Below are 24,326 nucleotides of genomic sequence, written 5' to 3' on the forward strand. Positions count from 1 at the left end.
CAGCTGAGGCCACCATGAAGAGCTCTCCTTTAACAGGTTCAAGTGGTAAAGTGATAGTGTTAACGTCGGAGCCAGGAGACCCAAGTTCAAGTCCCACCTGCTCTGGAGGTGTGTAATAACATCTTCGTGCAGGCTGATGAGAAAAATTGATTAATTTTAAAAAAATCAGGACTGAATTAGAAGGAGCCAGTGGTGCATTGGCAGTGGCCCTACCTTTGAGCCCAGGTGGTCCAGATTTAAGTCCCACCTTTTCTGGAGGTAATACCATCTCTAATCTGGTTGATTGGAAAACATAATATATATACCTCTGAACCAGGAGGGCTCTTGTGTCACAGTGGTATTATCCCTATCTCTAAGCGAGGAAGTCTTTGTCCAGGGTGTATATTAACATTTCTGAACAGGTTGATTACTAAATAACTATAAATAACAGACTACTCCAGTATTCAGTGATTATCATCATCCTGAACTCATAAAACAACTTAGTTGCTGAGCACAGATATATTCCTGTCATTAAAAACAAAAAATTTCAAGAAACATGTTGGTTAGATAATGTGCTCTCATGTTGTAAAACTAATGTTTTGTTAATACCATATCTTCTCAAATTACAGCATTTAAATGGCTATACAATTAAGAAACAAAAATCATCCATTTTACAGTAGACTGATATTTACAAAAGCCATATATTGGAAATTAAATGGCAAATGTAGAAACATGATATCTGCTGCTTGCAGCATGATCGACAGCTGGTCGCTGTGTAGAACAGGGAATTCTTATACCTGATACAAACAGTACTTTGCTAACCAATGATACGTCAAGCTATCTTGCAGTTCTGGTGCAGGATCTCTGCATTCTACAAATACATTCCCCTCCCTCAGTGCCAGAGTTTGTGAAGACCCTGTTGGCTGCCCAACAGAAGTTGGTGCCCTCCTCCTGTATTTGGATTTTTGCTGGAATTACAGCACTGCCCTGCTCCCTCACCAACACCCAGTCCAGTGTAGCGTCACCTCCAATCGAATGAGCAACTTCAAACGTTGCCGCAAAGACCCAGAGTGAGCAAGAGCTCCACTGATGAAATCAACAAATATGTCCCTCACCCACAAAGCAACACAAGGCCTCATGTACTTGATATTTGAGGAGGTAAGGATAAATGATCTCATCATCACACGTTTAATGCTGTTGTATAAGATAGTTAGGGCCTGAAAGGTTTAACAGACATCACAAAATCAGCCCATTGCCATTAGCTCCTGGGAGGAGCTAACCACTTTGTTATCAATTCTCATACAGTTCCAGTTCACTGCTAAGTTCTATGCATCTAACAGTACCATAGAATTCCTACAGTGTGGTAGCAGGTCGTTCAGCGCATCGAATCCATACTGACTCTCCGAAGACTACCCATCCCAGACCCAACCCCTACCCTATCCCCATAATGCTGTATTTTCCATGGTTATCCATCTAGCCTGCACATCCTTGGACATTACGGGACAACCTCGCACAGCCAATCTACCCTAACCTGGAAATCTCTGGACTGTGGGAGGAAATGGGAGCACCCGGAGGAAACCCATGCAGACATGGAGAGAACATGCAAACACCAAACAGACAGGTGCTAGAGCTTGAATTGAACCTCAATTGCTGGCGCTGTGAGGTAGCAGTGCTAACCACTGAGCCACTGTGCTGCTTATGTATTTATGCTTAGGTCCTGCCTGAAGTCTGAGAAAAAACCTCTCGTGCAAAACAGATTGATGTAACTAGCTATTAAGTATTAAGTAACAAACCTCCTCTACCAAGATGGAGCCTGTCCTCTACCAGAAACACCATCCTTCTCCACACTGCATCAGTATTTGGTAGTCATGCCAACAAGATCAGAAGTCGCATGCCACCAAGCTATAGTCCAATAGATTTATTTGAAACCACAAACTTTCGGAGCACTGCTCAGGTGAAGTCTAAATGAAGGGGCAGTGCTCCGAAAGATTGTGATTTCAAATAAACCTGTTGGACTATAACCTGGTGTCATGTGACTTCTGAGCTTGTCCACCCCAGCATCTCCACATCATGTCAACAAGGAGGATTGATGGCAATAAATTTACCCAAAACTTCTAAGATAGAGCTGGTAGACACAAATACAACATATATCACTTGACCGACAGCGCTGGTGTCTGAAAACACACCAGAAATGATCACAAATTTTATACAAGCTTCTCTCATCTTCATTTTTCTTCCCTGGGCTCTCTGCCAGTGACAATAGAGAACAGCACTAATATCATGGAAACACTGACACTTCCTTGTTCTCCTTTAAATCAGCAAGTTATCCTGATTCGGTCACATAGCCTTGTTTCCCCAATAGCTCTGGGTTGATTCCTGAAAGCTCCTGCTCCCAAAATGGGAATACCCTCACCGCAATGCTGTAGCAGGTGAAACAGAATCCCTCACTGCCACCTTCTCAAGGCAAATGAATGGGATCTCATCAGCAGCAGTCACACCCCAAAAACAAACATCTACTACAGATGTTGTTTTCCCATTCCACAATCTTCACTGATCTCAGCAGCCTCACTGAAGTGAGCCAAGTCTGGGTTGTCCCACTGGGTGGGACAATGAGGTAGGGTAAGAGGATAAGCATGACCATAAGGTATGCTAGTAAGTCAGTTCTTTTAGGACTTTTATCGTTTACCCCATAATTGGTGCACGGACAAGGTTATAAAGAACTTCATTAGTGCGTACCTTGTTCTTGTGTTTTCCACTTGACATCTTATTTTTGAGGTAGCTGAAAGTTCGAGAGACTTTAGTGCTGCCTTTCCCTTCCAAATCCTTCCTTGTTGGACTCGGGGGCACTTGGCTGTAATCCTCTTCGGAAATGCTGTACAATTAAGGCATAAACAACTCTAAGATCTGGAATGAAAGCAAAATGCTGGAGAGACTCAGCAGATCTGGCAACCTCTCTGGATAGAGAAGCAGACTTTACGTTTCATGTTCAACATACACACAACTTTGGCCTGAATAAGAGTGACTTTGGATTCAAAATGGTGACTCTGTTTCTCTCTCCACAAGTGCAACCTGACCCATTGACTGCTTTCAGTTTTGAATCTCACCTTGAATTTGTTTTGGCCAACTCTCGTCTCTGTTGACGCTTCTCCTGGACAAGATGTTGTATCATCTCAGAAAGATAATTCCATCCAGAATTCTTGAATAACCACATATACTATTTTAGCCCTGCTGTTACCCAACTGTCTCGGCCCTTCATTTTGCTTTCTCTATTTTAAGTAGAATTGCCCAGCCTACAGAAAGCCTAAAATACACAACTTTTGCTTCCAATGTCTGCCTTTCTCTTGCCTTTACTAGAGCCATCTCTGAAGCTTCTCTTGCCTTCCTTTACTGCACTATTTCCATTTTCCATGATAGACAGTTTTTGCACATTCTTTACAATCCCACAACCATCACTTTTGCACCACCTGCCCCTCCTTATCTTTCTCTTTACAATATAAAAGCCATCATTTTTACAACTCTCTTCAGTTCTAAGAAAACTTCATTTTGGACTTGAAATATTAAATCTATTTCTGTCTTCACTGACCTGTTGAGTTTCTTCAGCACTGTGTGTTTTCATTTCAAATCTCCAACATTCTCAGTATTTTATTTTTGTATTTAAAACATGGTTGAGGTTTGAGACTTGTTGCAGGAATTTCTTTATGATTTTATGGGCAATTAAATCACATAGAAGGTGCAGGAGATATAATAATTAGTACAGGCAGTCCCTGGGTTGTAAATAGGTTCTGTTTCTGAGTCCCTTCACAAGTCAATTTGTACGCAAGGCAGAACACAATGCATTACAATATAAACTATAGGCTCATAGGTAATCATGAACCCACTGTAATGAGCAAAAAAACCTAGCAGATTCTATGTGGATAGGGGTTGAGGGGGGTGAGGGGTCCGTCAAAGAATGCAGGGGGAGGTTAAGGAAGACGCTTTTAAAGCGATGCCAGAATGCCATCAGGCGGCACTGTGGCTCAGTGGTTAGCATTGTTGCCTCATAGCGCCAGGGACCAGAGTTCGATTCCACCCTCGGATGACGGTGTGGAGTTTGCACATTCTCCCAGTGTATTAGATTAGATTCCCTACAGTGCGAAAACATGACCTTCGGCCCAACCAGTCCACACCAACCCTCCAAAGACTAGCCCACCCAGACCCATTTCCCTCTGACTAATGCACCTATCACTATGGGCAATTTAGCATGGCCAATGCACCTGACCTGCACATCTTTGGACTGTGGGAGGAAACCGGAGCACCCGGAGGAAACCCATGCAGACACGGGGAGAACGTGCAAGCTCCACACAGACAGTCGCCCGAGGCTGGAATCAAACCTGGGACACTGGTGCTGTGAGGTTTCCTCCAGGTGCTCCGGTTTCCTCCCAAATCCAAAGATGTGCAAGTTAGGTGGGTTGGCCAAGCTAAATTGTGGGTTAGCTTTGAGAAATGCAGGGCTACAGGATAGATATGGGGTGGGATGCTTTTCGAAGGATCGATGTGAACTCGATGGGCTGAATGGCCTGCTTCCACACTGTAGGGATTCTATGATTCTAAATGTCCAGTTAATATCAGGTATAAAGCAGGGAAACTAGCAGGTTCAGATTTAATCTTTATCTATGATGCATCAGATAAGGTGGTAGAAAAGCTGAAGGCATTGCATCTGGTTTCAATGTGCTGCATTGGGGTATCACCTTATTGATACCCAGCCTGACCTACAGGTGACTGCAGACCCACTACAATCTGTTGATATTTAAGAGTTCTCGGAAATGGCCAAACAAGCCTTGCAGTTCAAAGGGAACTGAGGAGGGGCAACAAATGCTGGCTTTGTCAGTGATGCCCACACTATATAAGAGAGTTAAAGATCTCCTGCTGGAAGATGGGTACACATTCATGACTGTGAGAGTGGAGTTGACTGACCATGTGGTGGAAGCAGATTCAGTCATGGTTTCAAAAGGGAATTACATTATTATCTGACAAGATTTATAGGGCTACAGGGGAATGAGCTGCTCTAAGAGAAACAGGATGTGGTGTGATGAGCTGGGAGGCCCCACTTTGGAGATATAATCATTCTATGTGAAGATATGACTTTTTGTTTTTTATATATATAAAGTTTAAAAACTGAGAATACTCAACAAACTTCAGAATGTTTAGGAAACCAGAGATAGAAAATAATTAGTTGACATTGGGTCTGGGTCCTAGCTCAAACAAACTATTTTAAAAAAGTTCTACTTACTAACAGTGAATTGGAGTCACTTACCTCTGGCCCAGAGAGTTACTGGTGGACGATCTTAAATCTGGAGGGGAAAATTCCAATATTAATATTTTTGTAATTTCACAAGTGTAGAAATTTGCTAATTGTTAAAAATCAAAATAGCACAAATACAGAAATGACAAACAACTGAAATGGCCACATTTATACTACTATTTATATAATTACTACAAAGGACACATTAATAGATGAAGGTTGTACAGTAAAGCGATGGAATTATTTTAGACACTGAGAATAACTTCACTCAAGGAAGTCAGCTGGCAACAGTTTCACATGTTCAAAATGAGTTATATATACAGATTTCCTCCAAGCATTTAAGGCAAAAATCTAGAAATAAAATCAGATGAGATTTATATAAATGCACATTTTTCTTTACAACAAAGTGTGTTCTAGGAGTAGAGGGTTGGTTAGCTCAGTAGGCTGGGCAGCTGGTTAGTGACGCCAATGGAATGGGTTCAATTCCTGCATTGGCTGAGATTACAATGAACAACTCTCCCTCCCCTTGCCTAAGGTGTGGAGACCCTCAGGTTCAACCAACACCTGTCGTCTCTCTCTAATGAGAGAGCAGCCCCATCATCTGGTAAGACAATAGCAATGTTACCTTTATCATACCTTTTAGCTGTACAAAATATTGCTAATTAAAAATAACCCTCACCCAAAGACTCCGCTTGCTGATCACAACACAACACATTTATATGCTTTAAAAATGTGCAGTGATTCAATGATCACCCACTTGTAAAAATACCTGAATACTCCATTATCTTGATATCCTATGGGCAGCACAGTGGGAAATTGGCAACTTGTGAATACAGTTGACAGCGTGTTGCTGGAAAAGCACAGCAGGTCCTGATGAAGGGCTTCGTCCCGAAACGTCAATTTTCCTGATCCTCGGATGCTGCCTGACCTGCTGTGCTTTTCCAGCAACACACTCTCGACTCTGATCTCCAGCATCTGCAGTCCTCACTCTCTCCCACTTGTGAATACAGTTTTATTTAGAAACCACACATAGGGTGAGGATGGCATATTTGGGAGTGGGCTGGAGTGACAGCAGACACATAGAAATGTTAGCTCTTTCTGTTTCAGAAACACGCTCATTGAATTGACAGGTTGAAGTCATCCCTTGTCCTTGGACTTGAGCATTTAACTGCCTGATGATTCAAATTAAGCATTGTAAATCACAAAATAAATTTAAGTAACATTCCTCACCTCTCGGCCTATGTATGTAACGTTCCTGTGTTTAAACAAGTCTATTTTATCAGACAGTATAAGAATGGATCAGACCGTAATTCTTAACTTACACTTTATTGCTTGTTTGAAGAAATTACGCAGTCAATTGACAATTAAATGATATAAAATACAATTGTATTGAACTGTACAAAATGTGCAATTGATTTTGACCCCGCTAGGATCTACAGAAAGCTGAAAACTAGCCATGGTTGAAGTCACATGGGTGGGAGGTCACAAACAGGTGAGAAAAAGCACAAGGTAGGTCAGACGGAATCAGCAAGTCTTCCGACAGGATGCAGGAAGGGACAAGAGTTTGAGCAAGGAAGCCTACCTGTAGATGATCAATAACTACCAAAGGAACTGAACTTTCCATCAACTGTGTTATTTTCCTGAAAGAAATTAAACGTTCTCTTTTGAAAGATGATTCACCTATTTAAACTGATCTGGAAGCATTTGCCTAGCCTGAAGTGGGCCCATGTGGAGAATCTAAATCAATCTATCAAACAGATGTCGATCAGTGGCTAAGCACAGTGTGCATAAAGCCGCACAAACTCTGCTGCTTTGTAGTTACTATCATTCACTCACCATTTTACAATAAACATTTTCTGCTATCTTTCTTTGCATAGGGCACACCAGTGTCTGGTCTCTACCCATCAGTCTGAGATTTGAACCCACAATCTCTGACTGAGCTACCGCCAAGTCACAGTGACACCAAATCTGGGGTAGGTTTGTCCTAACCCAACCCATTACAGCTTTGTCTCGCAGGGGACAGGCAAAGTAGCTGCTCTACCCCACCCTCCAGTCCAAATGCACTGGCTCTCTGTTGGGCTACAATGTCCATCATTGCCCAGTAAGCTGCAATGGCTTGGACAGCCATGGAAAACTTCACAGGTTCCACCCCAGCCCCATATGACCAATTGCTCACACACATTTTCAGGCAGGAATTATAGGTACACTGTAAACCAAAACCAACTTCACAGTCCCGAAGCAACATAATTTCTCACAAATTCACTTGGCTCTGTATGATATTAGACAAATGGAACACCATCTATAACTTCAGCAGTGATACAGCCACTGATAAGACTATGTAAAGCCCCTATTGTAATCTTGGAGCTGCATTTGTATCTAAATGATGCAGCCTGACATCCTTAGGCAGAAGGTCACTTGAGGACACCTCTGCTGGTTGTGATTTTGTGGGAAGGATACTGGAAACTCTCAAATACTGGTGCTGAGCCAAGAAATTACTGGAGAAACTCAGCAGGTTTGGTAACATATGTGGAGAGAAAGCAGAGTTAACCATTCAAGTCCAGTGACCCATCTGCAGAACTGAGACACTCCACAGATGCTGCCAGACTTGCTGAGTTTCTCTAGCAATTTCTACTTCCAATGTGGAGTGTCTCAGTTCTACAAATGGGTCACTGGACTTGAATGGTTAACTCTGCTTTCTCTCCACATATGTTACCAGACCTGCTGAATTCTTCAGCAATTTGCTTCAGATTTCCAGCATTCACAGTTCTTTCTTTTAATATAGAAATTGAAACAATTTTCCACCTTCACGCAACTCCCTTCCACATTCACATCAGGAATAGAACAGTATTTGCTGTCTTTTTTCTGTGTTGACATCCTAATTACATAGAATTTGCAGGGCAGATTCTTCTATTCTTCTACTGGTTCACACACAGGACTAATCCATTCTGGTGCTTACATACCAGCTTCCATTTAATGGAGTTCTGTTTTAGACAGAAATGTAGGAATTTAACACAGAACTCTCTTTGTGCAATTCAGGTGTGAACTTTCATAAGAAGGCCCTCCTCAATCTTGAGTTTAGTTTAGATTCCCTCCAGTATGGAAACAGGCCCTTCGGCCCAACAAATCCACACCGACCCTCCGAAGAGTAACTCACCCGGCCCATTCCCCGACTGTATATTTACCCCGGACTAATGCACCTAACACTATGGACAATTCAGCATGGTCAATTCACCTGACCTGCACATCTTTGGATTGTGGGAAGAAACTGGAGCACCTGGAGGAAACCCACGCAGACACAGGGAGAATGTGCAAACTCCACACAGGCAGGTGCCTGAGGCAGTTGCTTGAATCAAACCCGGGTCCCTGGCGCTGAGGCAGCAGTGCTAACCACTGAACCACCGTGCCACCCCTGAGTTCATAGACTCAGAGTCCTACAGCATGGAGACAGGCTCTTTGGCCCAAACTGGTCCATGCCGACCAAAATGACAATCCACACTAACCCCATTTCCCTGGATTTGGCCTATATCCTTCGAAACCTTTCCTATCCATGTATTTGTCCAAATGCCTTTTAAATGTTGATTATGTACCCACCTCAATGACTTCCACTGGCAACTCATTCTAAATGCGTACCACCCTCTGTGTAAATAAAGTTCCCCTCAGGTTCCCTTTTATTCTTTCCCCTTTAACCTTAAATTGATGCCCTTTAGTCCTTGATTCTCCAACCCTGTGAAAAAGACTGAATGCATTCACCATATCCATGTATCTCAGGATCTTATACACTTCTATAAGATCCCCCACTTCAGTCTCCTAAGCTCGAAAGAAAAAAGTCCTCGCTTGTCCAACCTCTCCCTGTTGAATCCTGGCAACGTTCTTGTTAATTTCTTCTGCACTCTTTCCAGTTTAATAGCATCTTTCCTATAATAGTGTCTAAAACTGAACACAATACCCAAATACCAACTTCCTGTACTACTGCAACATAACTTCACAACTTCTATACTTAATGCCCTGATTGATGAAGGTCAGTTTGCCAAAAGCCACCTTCACTGCCCTGTCTACCTGAGACTCCACTTTCAGAGAACTGTGCACCTGAACGCCAAGGTTCCTCTGCTCCACTACACTCCTTAAGGCCCTACCATTCACCATGAAACTCTTGCCTTTATTTGAATTTCCAAAATGCAAGACCTCACATTTAACTACATTAAAATCCATTTACCATTTCTCAGCCCACTTCCCCAGCTGATCAAGGTCCTGCTGCAATTTCTGATAACCTTCCTCACTGTCCATGATACTGCCTATTTTAGTGTTATCTGCAAACTTACTAATCATGCCTTGTACATTCTCATCCAAATCACTGATATAGACAACAAACAGTAATAGGCCCAGTAACGATCCCTGACACACTCCACTAGTTACAGGCCTCTCGTCTGACAAGCATCCTTCTATTACCCTCTGCTTCCTACCATCAAGTTATCTTGTAGGATGTAATATCTAAATAATTTCTATAGTGAAGTATTGATCCTTTGCTGGGTACAGTTCCACAGACACAATCTAGATCATCTTTGTTCGTATGAAATCCGACACTCTAAGGGTCAACAAGTTCTTCAACATTTGAAGGCATCATATTGGAACGCCCAAGCTCTGACCCCTCTTCCCAAGCTCCACTGTGCTTTCAGCAACTTAAACACCAGCATTAGCATCGACAACTTACATAGTTGCCTACAAAGGACACTTGCCTCATTTGTTTCACAACCCTGATGCGTAAATCAAAATAAAAGCAGCGGACATAGGGGGCCACCCAGTAGATGCCAGTCAAAGGCCTGGAACCTGGTATTTCTTCTTTCAGAGTGACTACAACTGAGAAAGAGGAACTCTGACTCAAAATAATTGAAGCAAACTGGGGATCAGGCCGGTCGTGCACAACTCAGCTACAAGCTCAGTCTTTGAATGAAATAGATGGCCTGTGCTACAAATGGATAAACAGCTTTTCCCAGCCTCACCAACATCATGAATTGTTGCCTCTTCATTAACATGACTTAACCCAATTTAACGGTTTTAGAGTTAACTTCACTTTTGAGTAATGGACTCAGAAACAATACTCCCAGTACTGAACCCAAGATTTCCTCAAATTTGTTTATGTTGAGCAAGATTTTTTTTTGGCCTATTTGTACCATTCACAGGCCATAGGAAGATTTGGAACACGATTACTGGAAAACAATCTCCCTGGTACATCAGGCGATGTAAGATGGCATATTTCCAGAACTTTAATCCATGAGTTTTGGCGGCTAGTAAAAGCTAATGGCCAGTAAAATATAGGGAAATATTTTTCTGCCAGCTCTCTACTCTCCTACCCATGGTTCTTTACTGGAATATACTAATGCTTCGTGCTCAGATGTCCAGTTAGTTGAGACAATCTCTCCTACTATGGAAACCTTCACAGCTGAATTCAACCCATCATGACTAAATATTTACACACATTTTCTGGCAGGGGATTCTGTACAAAGAAAGGTAGTATTGCTACTGGACAAATATTTCCACTTTCCTAGCCCAGGAAGTGGAAGGTTGGCCAGACAGCCAGCTTGTAATACAGGGTGATGCCGATAGCATGGGTTCAATTCCCACACTGGCTGAGGTTACCATGAAGGATTCTCAAAATCAGTACTGAGAAAGATTCCTTTTTGGTGTATTTATACCATTTTTATAAAGTTTAGCTTTGAAACAGGATCATTTTACACATGAAAATGTTATGGAAAAATTATAGACAACCTGAGCTATTTTCAGTTAGTGCACAGTAAAACACTCATCTAAATATTGTATTCCCTTGATTGGTACTAAACCAAATTTCAGATCACTGGAGACTTTAATCACTCAACGATAACTAGACTCTGGCAGCTGAAACAGAGTTTGGGCATTACACATTTTTTTTTCCAGTGTAACGCTTAAAAGAGAAGTACCTTGAATAATGAGATTTTCCAACAAAAAATCATTGAATTGGAATACTTCAGCAGCGTGTTTCTGAATGCCTTGTTTTCTGGATGGGCCACGCGCAAGTACATTGCAAACTATTCGGGAAGAACGTGCATGTCATTTTGCAATATAGCACTTAAAAAAAATCTTCCACCCTTAAAATGAGTTGGAGCTCTGACTGTACTTTGTCACAAAATAAAACAGAGAAAGCAATTCTACACCATAACCTGCTGAAAACAGTACATGACTTAATAAGCAATTGACTTGCAGTTTATGACTTGACAAATTTCAATGATATATCAATATTCACACAACTCCTGAAACGTAACCATGTAGAATCAGCTACTTGGGAGTTTATGGTCCCATTATTATGCCTGCTTTTTGGCAAATTTTGACGATATTCCTGTTGAAATACTGGTAAGTAAACATTTAAAAGAACAAATTACAACAAGATAGATATTTAAGTCCAAGGTTTACTTACTATCGAATTCATCGTCACTTGAGGAAGAACCAAGAGAAAAGACAGTTTTAGGCTTAGGAAGGAGTGGAGAAATGCTCAGGGAAAAGGAGATTCTCTTCTTGGGCCTGGGGCGTCCAGGTTCTGTTAACAGCAGAATTATAGCATGCATTTCACTGAAAGGAACCAAATCACAGGTTCATTTGACATCCGCCTACAGCTCCTTCACAATGACTGAAGCAAAAAGTCAAGCAGCAAGTTGTACACAGTGCAGGGCTGCATGCAGATTAATGGCAATGATTAAATCACCAGCTGGTAATTGGCACACATTGTGAAGAATAAGAGAGTAGATCTAGAATTCAAGTCTGGAGACAGATCAAAGCATTCTCTGATTAGATTTTAACGATAAATGAATTGTTCTAGGTAACAAACCAATTTTAATTGTTTCTTATTTTAACGTAGAAATTGGAAAAGAATTCAAACCAACGTTTCCACTGGCTCCTTGTCACTTTGGTATGCAAAATCTATTCTCTCATTTATCTCTATTCGAAATAATGTAATCACTAGGACTTCAGTAAAAGCATATTAGTGGGCATGTAATATTTTCAGATTATGCCCACTTAACCCATGAAAAGCACCCCGCAGTATTAATTCAGATCTTCCTGCTCCCGATCTTCCTGGCTTGTTGAGAGAGCATTTTCAGCACTTGAATGAAGCACTGGTGAAGATGCTTACTGATGGGACCACTTTGAGTTGATGGGTATGACACCAAGCACAATGTTAAGGCAGAATGATTTACCTCACACTTAAGACTTTGTTTAAAGCTGCTGTCGTCTTGAGGCATGGACAGAAACCAGATTTAGAGACTTAAGTGTGGATGGGTGATAAAGATGCACACAAAATTGGGTTGAGACAATATATTCAGGGCTTTTGGAGAGGAACAGCAAATCAGAAATGGGGCAGTAGCTTGCAAACACTGGGGATCAAAGTGGGGTGCTCAGGTGAGGATGATGTCATGGTTTTGTGAGGTACAGCACACTTAAGAAGCAGCCCATTCAACAAATGGAGCTACAGCTCTTCCCAAACTCACCAAATATCATGAATGATTGCCTCTTCCTTAACATGATTTTACTTTGACAGTGCTTTAAAATTGCAGTTGTTAATGAGCTCAGAAACAATAACTCCAGTATTGATACAAATTTGAGAAAATTTTGGTTTACGTTGAGAAAGATTTTCTCACATTTATATTGGCTTTCTGCAAAAGTAATTTAACCAATGTCACGGCTCTGCCATTTCCCTGGAGCTCTGAAAGTCTTTCCTCTTTAGATACTGATCAAATTCTCTCTGAAAGGCCATAACTGAATCTGCCTCCTCCACACTCTCAGGCAGCAATTCCAGATCCTAACCACAAGCGGCATTAGAAACTCTCCCCCCGTCCACCCCACTAAGGGACTGCTTGTTCTCAATTCTTGGGAAGAGTTTCTTCCTGCCCAGATCCCTCCTGATTTTATACACCTCTACCATATCTCCTCTCAATCATCTCCTGTTTAAGGATGTAATCAACTAGCTTCAAAGACAAAAGGTGGCCAACAATTTAATGCATATGCATCAGAAGGCCAGCAGATAATCACCGAATCCTTACAGTGCAGAAGCAGACCAATCAGTCCATCAAGTCCACACTGACCCTCTGCGGAGTATCCCATCAGTTCCAACTCCACCCGGACCCTCTCTTTGCAATGCCCCTGTCCAATCCACCTGACCTCCATACCTTTGGATTGTGGGAGGAAACTGGAGCACCTGGAGATATGTGCAAATTCCATAGAGAGTTGCCTGAGGCTGGAAGCGAACCTGGGTCCCTGGTGCTGTGAGCCAGCCGTGCTAACTACCGAGCCACCATGCTGCCCTTGAAGGTCCCTTAAGTCTCAAGGAAAAAGGACAACATCACAGCCATTGTGTCCATTGTGAAACCAGGAGTGCATTACGGAGGTTAGGAGAAAAGTTAGATAATAGATGTGAGTGTGGTGTTGTAGCTAGGTGTAGGGGGAGGGTTTGTGCATGTAGTTTGACTTGGTGGGGAAGGAACGGAATAGAAAAGATAAATATCCTGATAATTAAAGTCACAATCAGGCCATTTTGGGCAACTAGTCTTTGGAAAGATGTCCAGATTGTGGGATGTCAGGATGTTACTGCATATAAACGACTTCAGTTTTGAAAACCTAGTGCTCCATGAGTTTTAACAATATAAACAGGGAAATCCTCCTGTAACTGTGTTGGCCAATCCATACATATTAAGCTTCTTGTCAAAAGAATGCAGGGAGGAACTTGGAGATTTTTCTGTAAACAAGCAGAGAACTCAGAACATGAAATTCTTGCCAAATGAAGAGTGATTGAAACAAAATTCATGACAGCTTCAAAAAGGGAATTAAATAATTATTTGAGAAACAGAAAATACTGAGCTTTCTGAAAAGAGAGAACATGATTAACTTAATAGTTTTATCAAAGTCACTTTAGACACACTGGGCTGAATGGCTTTCTCCCAACCTTCCAAGTATGATCTGTAGCCAATAAACTTCAGAGATTCACAATTTAGCTTTGACGTCAATGAACCAGTCAGCTACAATTCTTAGTTGATTCCATTCTCACAAATAGCATTAATAAAACCATGAGATATTTTCCAGTCATTGATTACTGAACACAAATTTCTAAATTAAATATCAAATATTATGCAAACAGCATATGTCTACTTCCTTTATTACAACACCACAGCAAGACACATCTTTCCGTTCTAAATCTGCAGACTTTTATGGAACTTGGTCCAACTGACCTCCATAACTTTCCCATTTAACCCACCTCTTTATTTGCCTTCCATTATTTTATGTCAACACAAAATTTTCCAAAAGCACTCAAATAAGGCATTAGTAACTCCAACCTCAATCACAGTATGAGTCATCACTTTCAAAGTGCTGATTTGTATGTTGCTCATGCGCATTAAAGTAAACTTAAACCAAAGTCACTGACATTCATTATTTCAGCCTGATGCAAGTATTGCTTAAATTCTGCATGGATCTGTTCAGGAAAAGCAAACCAGCTCAGCTAGTTCCAAAGGAAGTGGCCAGACCTCAGTTTGAAAGCTGTAGTTAATGTTCATACAAGACTTGTACATTCTCAGAACAGTCAGCCACCTATATTCACACTGTTTCCCATTATTCAATAAACACGAGAAAAGCATTCATCAGCCAGCTGCTTATGCTTTTAATCTGGGTGTATAATTTTGGTCAAGTAACTCAAATTATTTTTAGAAATGCAACGTTAATTGCTGTTTACTGCAGATGAAAGACATTAAAATGCTTTGAGACTTGGTCCAGCACCTTTCAAACACCATGCTTCTTCCACTTTATGGACAGTTGCCAATATTTTCATACTGCTGCACTAAATTAAAGATGTACATGCCTGCACAAAGTGATTCATTTTTGCACTAGGAAACTGGATGCAACATTAACATTCACAAAGGCTTACTGCTCCCAGCAAACCTTGGACAAACTTTGCAAACATTTAAAGGTTGAGGATGTGGTGTTGGAAAAGCATAGCAGGTCAGACAGCACCCGAGGAATTCCTGATGAAGGGCTTTTATCCAAAATGTCAATTCTCCTGATCCTCGGATGCTGCCTGACCTGCTGTGCTTTTCCAGCACCACACTCTCAACTCTAATTTCCAGCATCTGCAGTCCTCACTTTCACCTAAGCATTTAAAGGAATCACTCTAGCACCAAGTTACTCCTGCTGGTTCCTGATCTAGTGTTGTCAGGCACTTGAAAGGTAAACAGTCCAGAACGGTCCACGTGGTTGGTAGTAAGACATGGTGACTGTTGCAAATTTACCTCTGATTAGAATTATAGAATCCCTATACTCAGGAGCAGGACATTCGGCCCAGTGAGTCCACACCGACACTCCAAAGAACATCCCACTGAGACCCACCCCCTACCCTAAACCTGTAACCCTGCATTTCCCATGGTTAATCCACATAGCCTAAACACCCCGGGCACTATGGCAATTTAGCACAGGCAATCCATTTAACCTGCACATCTTTGGACGATCGGAGAAAACCCATGCAGACATGGGGAGGATATGCAAGATTAAAGACATTACACAAATGTAAATTGTTGTTTTGCTGCACACCTCTCCCTCTCATCACCCTGTCTAAAAAAGTGCAAGCACAACGCAAAGTGATAATGGAACGAGAAGGCCACTCATTTCCATCACTGTAACATCACTTGGCTCCAATTCTGGCTCAACCCTTAAAGTAGATGAATTCTAATTCATACTTTTCTTACTTCTGGACCGGACTATTCTAACCTCCAACTCTTATAAACACAAGACCTTTCAAAACTTAATTGCTGCTGTCTCCAGCTTACATCAATTCTTGCTCATCCACAATGACTCTTGCTTAAGAAAGTACAGTGATTGTAACGAGGTCAGCCAGGTGGACCTCAGAAAATAGGAGTTCCCTGATTAGGGCTGTTAACCTGGTCCAATCAGGGAGCCCCATCTGACAGATAAGAACAGAATGTCTAAATAAAATATATAAAAAGAACAGAATGTCTAAAGAAGTAAAAAAGAACAGAATGTCTGAGATCCTGTTCACTCAGAGCTGGCTCTGAGGGAGCTGGATCAGTGTCAAGGGCTCTCCATGTGTAAATAAAGGGTGACTTGGCAATGAGCTTCCAGCCTCTTGTGGAGTTATTTCAGAAAGAACGAGAAAAGTTTTCATATTAGTTTTCAAATCCCTTTGTGGAACTGTATCTCTGCTCAGCTTTAATATCTACAGCCTCATAACCCTCCAAGATCTCGGTGTTCCTCCAATTTTGAGTGCTCTACCATTGACAAGTACAGGTGATTGTTTTATAACGCGATGGTTCCATTTTTGTGCAATCCTGCATTGTACAAAAATCACACTTTAGAAACAACGGTTAAAGTATTGATGATATCATTGCATTACAACCAGCACACATTTTAAAAGTTTGTGCCTTAGAAACAGTCTCCCCAATTTATCAATTGTGTTACAGCAAATTTGTATTAACTAAACACGTTTTATAGCAGAACGACCCGTTTTACCTGCTGAAGCTTTAAATTCCAGAATTCGCTCCCCAAATCTCTCCATCTCACTTCACCCCTTTAAATGATCCTTGAAACCTTCCTGTTCAATCAAGCTTTTAGTCCCTTGTTCTAATATCTTGTGTGGTTAGGTATAAAATTTCTGTTTCATAATGCTCCTGCGAAGAACCTTGGGATGCCATACTCCATAAAGGCACTCTCTCATTGCAATTCATGGCTGTGTGAAAGCAACCTATTTAGTAGCTAGATATGCATGTGAAGTCATACACTTTTAGCATTTGTGATGGCTTTCTCTGGCAGGACGTGGGATGATCAATGTGCATGGTGCATGACTAAGAATATCAGTGCTAACAGGAACTTGAAAGTTTCCTTTGAAACGGACATCTGAGAACTAACACTGTCCACAGTGCAGTTCAGCAATTACATGATTGCTAAATTATGTTTGCACAATGATGCAAATCTTCTAAACCATAAATGGTTACTACCTTGGGGAAGTGACTTACTTAACAGATCTGTGGCCATGTACCCCAAGTATGATCTTGGTGTACCTGATAGGGTTGGCAAAAGGAAATACTTCAAAGTGAGATGACCCACACTAGAAAGTGCACATTCAGTTGTTGAGCAATCACAGCTAGACTCTGTCTGTTCTGCTCCCCGGTGTTTGAGTCACTTCCATCTCGGAGACAGCTGACAATCCAGTGGAACTGTAACACATCAAGCCTCAATACAGTGGCTCCAATTTTGGCATTAAAAGGTTAGTTATGTCATCTTCTGTGAACTGAAAGAACCCAGTGGTGGCTGATGCTTTGGTTCAGAAAATACAACTTTTTTTATTTTACTAAAGGAAAGCAGAAGTTTTGGAATGATGTTACTGTCTTAAAGAGGAAGGTCAAATCTAACAGCATATTGCAATATGGTGATTACTGTGCTGAAAGACAAATCAGGAGAGTTTGAGGTTAAACCATACCCTCGTCAGTGATGCTATTCAATTAATTAACTTATTAATGAGTCCATGAAAAGTGTTAAGTAAAAACCCATTTAGGATATCTTTCTGAAGGGTATGAGTGAATCAAGAGAACCCCACATTGCGAAACTACAGCTGTGTATATGTCGCACTGAACAGGGTAGGCTAGGACCTGCAAACCTCCTTTCCTGCGGCGCACAAGTTTCAAACTCTGGGGGTGGGGAATGTACCTTCTAGCTGGACAAGTGCTCTGAGAATAAATGCAACCCTGCCAGACTAAAACTAGATAAGGAATAGCAAACAACACACACACACACATAGTCTTTTCATTTTGTGATCTGTACTGTGTTCTCTTCAATTCCCTCAGTAACTCTACATTAAAATTTACAGTCAAAAACTTCACACTTCTGCTGTAGAACTAGATTTCCCACTTGTCTGCAAAAAAAAAATTGACCACTTTTTTTTCCCTGTCAACATGAATCCATTCTCTTCAATGAATAAATGCATTCGTACTTGGCTACGAATATTCCAGTTTTGCAAAAGAGCAGGCAACTGTATTTATTGGTGTCATTGGAGGAATTACCAATTGTTTCTTGATATCTACCTAAAGATATTCTAGTTGTGAATTAGCCGTTTTAGTCATATGAAGACTCATGGCAGGATCTTGTGACCGTAGACTGATATCATCCTCAATTCAAGGGGTAATCCGTGACAATGAATTTTTATTTAGAAGTAAACTATTCAGAAATATTCTAAAGAAAAGCAACCATGGTCATTGGCTTGAGTACAGCTAGTGTGAACTACAGGACAGCTCCTAATTTTACAGCTACGGCCAAACGATCTGCAACCACTCTCTCCTTAGGACTCATGCATAAACAGATAAGCTCAAGAGGCCAACTGATCAAGTACATTTACCAATAATCACCTTGGCCTTTAAAGTAAAACGGAAACACAGGCTGCGTGATTTTCAATTATTGTACCTACAAGTTCATGAAATCCACACCATAACATCTCTATGACACTGAAAGTACACCAAAGCTTCTCAAATCATTAACTGTATGACTAGAACAACAGCTCAAAAAGAACGCAAACATATATAAAATATAAACACGAATCCTCCTTCTCTGTTCTCCTTATATCTTATTTTATCTTAACTCTTTTCCTAACTATTGAAGCCACGACATAAATAAATTTATATTAAAGCTACAAAGCATATCTTAAGGTCACCTTGTTCACCTTTGAAGTGTAATGTCCATTATTGGATGGGTTAGTGGAACATCTCACAGCAGCAAAGTAACAAATAACAATAAGATGAAAGACAAGTTTGAAAGTAGGAAAGTGAAAAGGAAGGGTGAGAAGAATGAGCTTCATGAGGGTCAGGAATGAGTTGATAGCCATGTTTCAGTTCATTGTCTGAGGCAGAAGGTTGTAACTCGGATTCCCAATCTATTATCAGAACACTTGAAACACCACAGTATTCAATACTATGGGTGAAGGGAGAATGGGATTAGAGCAGATGGGTATATGATGACTACTGTGGAGATGACGGGTCAAAGAGCTATTTACTCACTGTAATACTTAATGATCCCATGACATTTATAAAGCAAGATTATCACACTGACAATAGAATAAATGATTTCCCGCACTAATGGCATTGTGGGTCAACCCACATCAGGAGGACTGCAGGAGTATCAAGAGGCAGCTCAAGGGAGTCTAGGGAAGGGCATTAAATCCTGGCCCAGCCAGTGATGCCAACATCCCAAACATGATTAAAAGAAAGATTCATTTGGAATGAGGCTTTTTCCTCAGCTTGCGCACGCTATATCCTTCCAAACAAAGGCATCATGGGAACAGATTATTCCCACATCTATCCATCCCCATTGCCGTGAAATTCCTTTAAACCTTCAAGGTTAATCTGTTACTTATGCCCAACACCCTTTGTACCCTAGGTCTTCCAGTAAAGTAATCAAAAGAACTAAAATCTCTTCACCTGCCAGGGACAAACCTCAAGCTGGTGCAGAAATATTTCACCTAAAGGTCAGGTGAGATGACTCACTATCGCATTTCCACTCGATATTCCCAATCTCTGTCAACAGTCCACATCAATCACTCTTCTATCTCTAAAACAGAAGACCATGGGCTCAAGGCCCACTCCAGGATTCAATGCCTTACAACAGATGGCATTTCAATGCAGTGGAGGGACTGCAGCACTGCTGGGAGTGCAATACATATTGAAGTGGATGTCAAAAAGCCCAGCCACTATTCAGAACAGCATGGATGTCCTGTGTGTCCAAGCCATCACCATTCTTCAAGCATTGCCAACAAAACACATTAACTGGTCATTTATCTCATTGCTTGGCCTTTGTTGTAGGCAGAGGGATTGCCACGGTCTTGTCCAAAATCACAGAGGCTTCAATTCAAATGTCATTTCTTGGTTTGACACAGTTCCTGAAAGCGTGCAAGGGGCTGTCTGAATCTAAACACTCTTCTCTCTTCTTTGATGCCCAGTCTGTGAGGAGTTAGCTGGGTTCAAGCTGTGACAATGGCCAATCAAGCCAACACCTCCACGCTTTAAAAAAAAGGTCAATTTTTAATTGCTCTGAATCCAGTTTTACTTACTCGGGTGCCATTGCAAGGCCAGCATTCATTGTCCATCCCTATCTACGTGTGTCTGGATATGGGGTGAATGAGAGCATGGGATTTTGCTATGGTGTCCTTTACAGTTGTATTGCTTGTGTCTATTGACGGTTAAGGTTTACCCACAAACACCAGCTGTTACTGTTATGGTATGGAAGGAGCGTAGCACTGCAAGGAGTATTGCAGCAAGGAGTGGACACCATTCAAGACGGGGTGAAAACTGGAGAACAGATGAAGCATTGAAAATAAAACCATTTAAAATAAGCTCAAGACTTTCAGCATCTTCACTTTTGCTTGCTCTGAACACGTATCATTTTAGTTAGTAATCTTTGTGTATTAGAATGCTGAAAATCTATTCAGTACTTACTGTCTACATTCGGTGGGTTAATGGCTTGTAGTGAAATGGATTTCATCAGTGGAGGAACAGAATGTACCCTCATCGATTTCTGTAAGGAAACAACAGATTTGCTTTTGAATTTCCTTTTACCTAATATTCTGCAAAATTACAGGCAGGTTCTAAAAGTCCCAACTAGGTAGTAAAGTTGTTACATCAGCACTAAAACCTATATTCTGTGCAACAGATCAAGAGAGAGAAGATATCAGTCACAATCAATAGTTTACTAGAGCTACTCATGAGGTTTACACTGTCTATGCCAAAATAGTTGATGAAGTAATTGCAGTGCGATGCACCTGTGCTGAGTATTTCCTACATTTAAACAACGACTACACTTTAAAAGTATTGCATTGTGTACGAAGCACTTTGGAACATCATGAGACTGTGAAGTGTGCATGTGTAAAGGCATCTGGCCTCCTCCTTCTCGTACAGTTCACTTTTTGTCTCTGAGCTTAATCCAGTTTTACCACTCTTAATCCAACCATTACCACCCGATGCCTGAAGGAGGACACCTCATACTCTGTCTTGGGACCCTGCAAGCACACGGAATAAATGTGGATTTCAACAGCTTCCTAATTTCCTCTCCCCCAACATTATCTCAGTTCCAAGCCTCCAACTCTGCACAAGCCTCCAGACCTGCCACCTCTGACCTATCACCTTCTCCCACACCTTCATCCACCTATCGCTTTCCCAGCTACCTCCCTTCCCCACCACCTCCCATTTATCTTTCAGCCCCGACCCACAAACCTCATTCCTGATGGAGGGCTTATGTCTGAAATGTCGACTCTCCTGCTCCTTGGATGCTGCCTGACCTGCTGTGTTTTTCCAGCACCACACTCGCGACTTAATCCAGTCTTGCTGAGCTCAGCTTAGGTTTCTTACTCTGCCATCAATACGGGCCTTGACCCTTTCACCCATATCGCGCAATTTTAATCAAATAAAATACAAGCTGAACAGCTCTGGCTGTGGTCACAGGACATTCCTTTAAAAGTGGTGACCTTACCGGGTTGTCAAACACACTGCCATCGCTGTGGTCTGACTCCATCTCTTCCTCGGTCAGTGAGACAAGTGATCCACGCTCATCGGTGCTGATGATTGGAGCTCGGCGAGGGTCGCGGGAATTTTGCAAAACGGACTCCGCAGTGTGTGACGTTTCCTTGGTCACCTCGTTGTTATGTACCAGACCTTCCAGGCTGTAACTGAATGCACATAGGACATATAGTCAATCCACAACAATTTTGTGTTAACTTGGAAAATGGCCTGTGGCAAATTTTCTCCGAGTGTTTCCCCATCAACACTTCCATGAACACACTGATAAGTGCAAGAGTTAACTTCCATTAACAATTCAGTTTGCAAATAGGGGAATAATGAGGAATAATACATGTACAGGAACACGTCTCAGGACGGAGGATGAGATGACATCAATACAATCATGATATAAAGAGGAACAAGAGGGGTGGAAGGTGGAGAAATGCCAAGGGGAACATTAGGGATGGAGATGAGATGGTATGGGGCTTGAGGGCATTACCTGAAGTGGAGCCAATGGTAGATTTAGAGATGAGACGTCAGCTACATTGATGGCCACTGGTTTACTGGTCTAATACCTGGAAATGGGAGCTTGTCTAATCAGGAAAGGCTGAATAGGTTAGACTTGTATCTGCTGGAATTTAGAAGAGTAGAAGGCAACTTCTTTGAAACGTACAAGATTCCCAACAGGGGTGGATGTGAACAGGATATTCCCCTGTGGGAGAATCAAAAGCTAGAGGGCACTGTTTTAACATAAGAGGCTGTCAATTTCAGACATAGAAGGAAAGATAGTTTTCCTCACAGAGGGCCCCGAGGTGGGCAACACTCTCCATCAATAGACAGTGGAAACCCAGTCCTTGAGTATTTTTAAGACAGAAGTAGGTAGCCTCTTAATAGGGAAGGGGGTGACATGTTAGCAGGGGTAGGCAGGAACGTGGAGAAATCACAGCACCCATGAGAGGTCTGGTTGAAAGACAAAACAAGTTCAATGGGCTGAGTGGTCTAATTCTGTTCAGAATTTGTATTCTTATACGTCAGATATGAATGTACAACTCATGATCACAAGGACAATAGATACAGGTGAAGATAAAGAGAAGGATCCACTCCTTCATCCTGATGACCCCTATATAATGTGAAGAAGATGGAAGAGTGTAAGGTATCTCAGCATTCTGGCTAACGGTAATTTGTGATGATGTCTGGAAGCTGAGAAGGAGGCCACTAGTGTAAACAAGTTAGAGAAGTAAACAAGCACTCAGGTACTCAGGGTGCTGTTTTTTGGTACGATTGACACAATCAGTGGATGTTCATCATCAATTAAGTTCAGGAACAGTAGTTATACTGTGATGCATAATTGGAATGCTAACCTAATTGGCTTATTTCCAGATGCCAACTGGCTTTGCTGTGCATTTCTGTCCTTGTTGTGGAAAATTGTGTTTCTTTTGGCAAGCAGAGTCGAGGACAGGAATAATAATCTTTATAAGTGATTTGGAAAGGAAATATTTTACTTGTGCGTGGGAAAAGTGTAGGACAGCGATTAGTAGCTAGATTGGTGACACGATCCTGACATGAAATCTATTCTGAAGGAATTCAACAGTTTCAAAAACAAAAGCACATTTATACACAGAAACTCAGTATGTACGAGGCTTCAGTTTCTTGGGGGTGGGGGTGAAGCGTCAAGAATCAGCTCTCGTGCATCAAAACATGCCCCGTAAGCATGCACCACTTTTCAAAGTCAATAGGCAGCTAAACGTGCTTCAAACTTTGAAGGAGAAAGTTGCAAACACAGATAAAATATGTCCATTTTTAGAGCAGTTGAGTAAGTATAAAGGCTGACTGTACATCTACCAGGCAGCAAGCATCTGAAAGACAAGAGTAGCAAGGTATACAGAAGATTTCAAAGCAAACTAGTTAGTTAATAATCTGTATGTTGTCCCCATTCTGTGCTAACTACACCATTTTTCCCCACCCTCTCAAAGCTGTTCCCAGGTTACTGCTAGTGAATGCAATACTTTGACAGAAACACCAAAGTGACAGAGTGACAATGGACACATGCAACTGTACTTGAGCAACGTCTTGGGTTTGGTTCAAAGCCTCCAGAAGACCACTGACTTGCGTGTTTTTCAATTTTTGTTCCTTGTTATGGGCATCCTTGTTTTGTAGAGGGACAGCGGTAGGGCTGTGGTTGCAATAGGGTATCTACATATTTTTCTTTCTTCACACAGATCTCCTGGATATCCCACGCTGTAGTCAAAAATCAGAATCAGGAAATTCCTGCCAGGCTACCAGCACTACTTCCAACAGGCACCAGGGGTCGCCCAACAGCAGCAGGAAGGGGGGGGGGGGGGGGGGTGTCACTCAATCTTTCACTCTAAATATCATTGGAAGAGACTCAACATTGGGATAATAGATTCCCTGAGAGCTAAGCTTCACTGCATGTGCCTCTATGCTGACCCTTCAAAATCCCATCACAATATTCTTGGGGAATGTCTCACAGGCCCCCTACACATATTCAG

At 41.7% G+C, this 24,326-nt stretch overlaps 1 protein-coding gene across 8 annotated transcripts in view; it reads right to left on the reverse strand.

The window, feature by feature from the left end:
- The window catches only part of LOC122540917 (A-kinase anchor protein 13-like), a 411,711-nt gene that overhangs the window by 96,095 nt on the left and 291,290 nt on the right, over window positions 1-24,326 (reverse strand). For 7 of the 8 annotated variants that reach the window (XM_043677213.1, XM_043677212.1, XM_043677210.1 and 4 more), the window contains 5 exons: window positions 21,791-21,986; window positions 20,761-20,839; window positions 11,706-11,825; window positions 5,273-5,309; window positions 2,716-2,851 (listed from right to left, as the gene is read on the reverse strand). In XM_043677213.1, coding sequence (XP_043533148.1) covers window positions 2,716-2,851; window positions 5,273-5,309; window positions 11,706-11,825; window positions 20,761-20,839; window positions 21,791-21,986 — 568 coding nt within the window. The remainder of the gene's footprint in view (window positions 1-2,715; window positions 2,852-5,272; window positions 5,310-11,705; window positions 11,826-20,760; window positions 20,840-21,790; window positions 21,987-24,326) is intronic. The other variant, XM_043677211.1, reaches the window with a different exon arrangement.

This window comes from Chiloscyllium plagiosum, chromosome 36 (genome assembly GCF_004010195.1).
Source record: "Chiloscyllium plagiosum isolate BGI_BamShark_2017 chromosome 36, ASM401019v2, whole genome shotgun sequence".
Taxonomy (NCBI): Eukaryota; Metazoa; Chordata; class Chondrichthyes; order Orectolobiformes; family Hemiscylliidae; genus Chiloscyllium; species Chiloscyllium plagiosum.